Source organism: Juglans regia, chromosome 8 (assembly GCF_001411555.2).
Source record: "Juglans regia cultivar Chandler chromosome 8, Walnut 2.0, whole genome shotgun sequence".
In the NCBI taxonomy this organism is placed as follows: Eukaryota; Viridiplantae; Streptophyta; class Magnoliopsida; order Fagales; family Juglandaceae; genus Juglans; species Juglans regia.
Window position 1 is genome coordinate 12,539,125 of NC_049908.1, and position 5,747 is coordinate 12,544,871.

At 36.5% G+C, this 5,747-nt stretch overlaps 1 protein-coding gene across 1 annotated transcript; it reads left to right on the forward strand.

The window, feature by feature from the left end:
• The first annotated feature begins 3,459 nt into the window (after positions 1-3,459).
• LOC108994507 (BSD domain-containing protein 1) lies at positions 3,460-5,402 on the forward strand. Its single transcript, XM_018969750.2, has one exon. It carries the CDS (start codon positions 3,648-3,650, stop codon positions 5,103-5,105), a length of 1,458 nt encoding a protein of 485 aa, XP_018825295.2. The 5' UTR covers positions 3,460-3,647; the 3' UTR covers positions 5,106-5,402.
• The last annotated feature ends 345 nt before the right edge of the window (positions 5,403-5,747 follow it).

The window sequence follows — 5,747 nt, forward strand, 5'->3', positions numbered from 1 at the left end:
CAAGAAAATGATTATGTTTCTATTCCTACCCGAAATTCTACAAGAAATAGGAGACCACCTGATTACTTGCAACAATATCATTGTTCCTTGATCTCAAATAATGAAGTTACTCATTCTCCTCTAGTTGATGGTTATTCAGCAACAGGTAATGTATATCCTATTTCTTTATACTTATCATATTCCAAATTCTCCAATTCTCCAATTCTTACAAACACTTTTGTTCTTCTGTTGATTCTTTATATGAACCTAAATTTTTCCATCAAGCCATCAAACATCCTCATTGGAGGGATGCAATGGCAGCTGAAATCAATGCTCTTGAAGCTAATAATACTTGGGTTTTAACTGATTTACCCTATGGCAAGTAGTCAATTGGTTGTAAATAGGTGTATAAGTGCAAGTTGAAATTTGATAGCATTTTAGAGAGATATAAGGCTCGTTTAGTTGCCAAGGGTTATACTCAACGTGAGGACACTGATTATTTTGATACTTTTTCTCCTATTGCAAAGCTTGCTACTGTTCATTGTTTTCTTGCTTTGGCTGCCATTCACAACTGGGAATTACATCAATTGGATGTAAATAATGTTTTTCTTCATGGGGAATTAGATGAAGAAGTTTATATGAAATTGCCACCTAGTTTTTAAAGACCTGGAGACTCTGGGGTATGCAAGTTACTTAAGTCCTTACATGGTTTAAAACAAGCTTTTCGTCAATAGTTCTCCAAGTTTTCTTCCACTTGGGCGTCGATATGGTACTCATACGTACATCCATGAGAATAAGCAATAAATAATAATATAAAAATAAAAGATGATACATAGATTTATGTGGTTCGTGTGGGGGAGAAATCCACTATGTTGGTGATTATACAATTTCTCAAGTCTCGCATATCTCTCAAAACAGTGGAGAAATTTTCATAAGATCTGGAGGTTGAAGAAGATGGCTTGCTTATGGAGAGAGGAGCTTTGAGGAGTCATCATGACTAATGGACTATTTTCAAATTTGAGGAAACTCCCTCTCTTTATAGAGGTCTCTTTCCTTCCTTAGAGTAATTAAGTCACACTTGTCTCTTAGAGTAATTAAGTCACATCCGTCTCATGAGATCCTTTCTTTTTACATAGTCAACTTGCTTTATCTTTGAGCTTAATTCTTGGCTTTGTTTGGTCGTCCAGCCGAGAGGTCGGGCTTGGGTCGCGTTGCGTCGCGTCTCGTCACTCAAGGGGCTGGAGAGTAGCAAGCCCGGCCCGTGATGCACCTAGGTGCACCTCAATGTGCACCCGTTGTGTATGGCATGCACAGTGCATGCCATGCAGCCCAATTTTTTTATTTTTTTATTTTTTTTATTTTTTGTGTTTTTGGCTGTAACGGATCATACATGTCCCACGTGTACAATACACTCTTTGTACCCAACACATGCTCCTCTCTTCCTTTTCTTCTCTTTAGCAAAACACTATTATTAACGAAATAAAAATAACAAGCAAAGATTTGAAAGAAAACTTATATGCTTCATCAGAGACAATCTCATAAGTAGGAGAATCATCATTTTCTTACTTCTGGTGTAGAGAATAAATCGATCCCACACACGACGCCAAATGTTAATGCCTAAAATTGCTCAACAGGCCGAAATAGAAGGAAGAGTTATCCCCGGTCCATAGAGATAATAGGGGCGACGCTGGTGCAGTCAAAAAGCCCATTGACGTGGTTTTGGCATCTATATGGTGCTCATACGTACATCCCTAAGAATAAGTAATAAATAATAATATATAAATAAAGAATGAGACATGGATTTACGTGCTTCGTGTGGGGGAGAGATCCAATGGAGAAATTTTCAAAAGATCTAAAGGTTGAAGAAGATGACTTGCTTCTAGATAGAGGAGGTTTGTTCGAGTCATCATGACTAATGAACTCTTCTCAAATTTGAGAAGACTCCCTCTCTTTATAGAGGTCTCATTCCTTACTTATAGTAAATACGTCTCATGAGACCCTTTCTTTTTACGTAGTCAACTGCCTTATCTCTGAGCTGGATTCTTGGCCTTATTTTTAAGCTTGATTAATGGTTATTGACTTTATCCCAACAATTGCTATAGGCCATGTTTGGGTTTTTTTTTTTGGGCACTTCAACTTTAATCTTACCATCTTTTCAATTAAAAAGAAAAAAAATCTATTTCAATTTTTCAATTTTTATCGTCCAATTATTTGTATAAATTTTAATGAAAACTTAAAAAGATAAAGAATAACCTTTACAAAAATGAAAATAAAAATTATCCTAAAATTAATATTCAAACAACTTTTTATTTCTATCTATTCACTTTCACGATCCTGAATATAAAAAATATTTAAAAAAAAAATTATTTAGATTTTCTTATTTTATTCTTACAAAAACTAGTAAACAATACATCTAAAAATACTCGAAAGCTCTAAAATATTTCACTAACCAAGCATACTTAAATCTGTAGTTATACGTTACTTTTAGAAGGAAATATATAAATTTAGAGTAACGTTACGTATAGTTATGAAGTGTGTAAGTATTATATAATTTTTTTTTTAAAAAGTGAGATTTATTATTAAAAAATTAATTTTTTTTATGTATATCTATATTTATTCACTTTTTTTTAAAGAGAATTTATGACTATTGTGCACTCCACGATTATAAATATAATTTTTTTCATAAAATTAAAACAAAATATGAAAGTTTTAATGATAAATGATTTGTAGAAGTTTCAAATAGATAAGTCCCCAAACAAATTTTTGTAAAAAAGTAGATTCCACCTTAAAAAATTATAAAAAAACCTATTTTTTATTAGTATGACCTATTATTTTTATAAAAAACTTAAATGAAATTTGTTTATTTAGAATTTATACCTAACATTACTTTTTTTTAATTGAAGAAGTTTAGCCTTGTTTATTTTTACAATGAGATGAGATGATACGGGATGAGTTGAAATAAAAGTTGAAAACTAAATAAAATATTGTTAGAATATATTTTTTTAATATTATTTTTATTTTAAAATTTGAAAAAATTGAATTATTTATTTTATTTTGTGTGAAATTTTAAAAAAATTGTAATGATTAGATAAGATAAAATGAGATGAGATGAAAAATTTTGTGAAAGTGAATGAGTCTAAAGTATAGCATTATTTTTTTGAGTAATTCTACATACAGTCGTGAGTACATAAGCGCCGTACAATCGTTTTGAAAAAATATGAGATTTACTATTAAAAAATTAATTTTCTTTTTAAGTGGACACTATATTTATTTACTTTTTTTAAAATGATTGCACGATACTTATACATTCACAATTAGAACTATCATTTATCTTATTTTTCAGATGTCAAAAGCTCCGGGAAAAAAAAAGAATTAAAGCCAATAATTATAGCCGGTTCGCTCTGTAAATTCATCAACCCGGTCCGGTTCAAGTTCATCCCTGTCCGAATATGACCACCTAGCGTCCTAGTGCGCATAACGCACCATGGTGCATCGTAGATTAATCTGGCTTTACCCACACACTTTATTTATAATTCCAACCCCAAACCCACAATCTTGTTTTCGCGTTTTCCGATATTCTTTAGGTTATCTGATTCTCTCTCTCTCTCTCTACCTCTCTGTGTGTTTACTCAGAAGACAGAAACCTCAATTGATCGATCAGATCCGTCATGGATTTTTTCAAATCTGTATTCGCCGACGACCCACCAGATCCTCCTACATCCGAATCCGCGGAAGCGGCGAAAGAATCCGATCCAGATCCGATTCCCCCACTAGACCCGAGCCCTGAGGCACCCACTGCTGGTGGTGCTGGTGGGTGGAGCTTTGGGGGTCTGATCAACACCCTAAAGACCAGATCCGAGTCGGTCATCGATACCTACCGTCGCGACCTCCGGGAATTCGGTACGGGTCTGAAGAAGGAGATCGAGGTGGGCCAAGGCTCCTTGCAGAATGTCGGGCAAGTCATTGACGAGTTCGGCAGCACTGTGCTGAAAGGAACCGCCCAGATCATCTCCCAAGGTAAGGACGCGATCCTTTCCGTTGATCTCGAATCCGATTCCGATAACAACAGTGGTAGCAACCCTAATTATTATAGTACCCAACAGAGCTTAAATTCTAAGCCGTACAGTAGGTTTGACGCTCAGGTTCGAGCCATTCAGAGTGAGGATGGCACCTACTGTGAGGAACCTGAGGATTTGGATGATTACAATAAGTGGAAATCAGGGTTTGATTTCGGAGAGAAAAATGAGGAGATTGAGGAATTGCTTGAAAAAAATGGGGCTATTGAGATTATCTACAAACGGGTTGTTCCCACTACTGTCGATAATGAGACATTTTGGTGTAGGTATTTCTATAGGGTTCATAAGCTCAAGCAAGCTGAGGATATGAGGTCTAATCTTGTGAAGCGTGCCATTTCCAGAGATGAGGAAGAGTTGAGTTGGGATGTTGATGACGATGAAGAAGAGGAGGGGAGTGATATAGTGCCAAATGCAGAGATGATGAAGAAGAGGGAGGTGGGTAATGAAGATTTAAGGAGAACTGTGGGGGATGAGGTGTCGAATGTTGAGGTCGGGAAGAAGAGCTTGAATGTTGAAGAGATGGGCAATGATGACGGACAGGGTAATGTAGTGATCAAAGGTCAAGAGAATAGGGAGTTGGATGGCAGAGGTGGTGAGAAAATATTCGAGGAGAGTCCTGTTGAGGATTTGCAAGGTCAGGTGGGAGAGAAGAGTTTTGATCTAAAGGATAGAAGGGAGGTAAGCGTAGGGGAATCGAGCGGTGATAAGGTGTCTGATGAGAAAGTACCTTCTACACAGGATGCTGAGGTGAATAAGAATTTGGCATTTAAATCTGATGAGAATGCGACTTCAGAAGGGAAGGCCGACTCCGGCGAGTCTTGTAAAGATAGTGAGTTTTCGGTGGTTTCAACCCAGACCTCAATGCCTGAGGAGGAAGACCTCGGGTGGGATGAGATCGAGGATCTTAGCAGCATTGATGAAAAGAAAGTGAATCATGGTGGAGGTGAAAGCCCCAACCGAACTGATGTGCGGAAGCGGCTGAGTACTGCAGATGAAGAGGAAGACTTGAGTTGGGATATTGAAGATGATGATGAGCCTGCTAAAGCTTGATTCAACGTATACATTTTATGTTATAAATATACCCATTTCCCATTCTGTTCTGTCTTCCTCTGTACATGTTTATGCAAGTCTGATATAGGTTGGGAACGATTCTCCTTTTCTTCTTTAATTGATTTAAAATGGAAACTGAGATTGTGTCTCTTTCAATGTATGCAGTTGAAGCAGCTGTTTATAATGATATTACTTCTCATTCATTTGTAAGTCCGACAATGTTAAGTGAATTGTGGTACAATTGTTGATCAGATTGGATCTGCGTCTAATCCAAAATTCCAATGTGGTGTTTTCTTCTGTTTCCTTCTCCCCCATCTTCAATTAGATGTTTGCATGAATAAGTGAAGATTGTTGATCTGGGAGTACGTCCTTTTAATTTGTATGGTTCCTTGTGTGACATTGGATGCGTTATTGTAAGGCCGTTAATTTACACTCAAATGTGTGTTCAGGTGGCACCATATGTTATACCCACCAAGGGGTGGTAGCTAAGTAGTCTTTTGGTTACTCTCTAGTGGTTTGGCATGTCTTGGGCTCGAATCATATAGATTTACTTTAGACTATTGGCATTAGCCGGCTAAGGATCTATTGAATTCTTTAGTGGGGTTGGAGCTAATCTATGGCTTAAACCCGTTTTGATAGTCA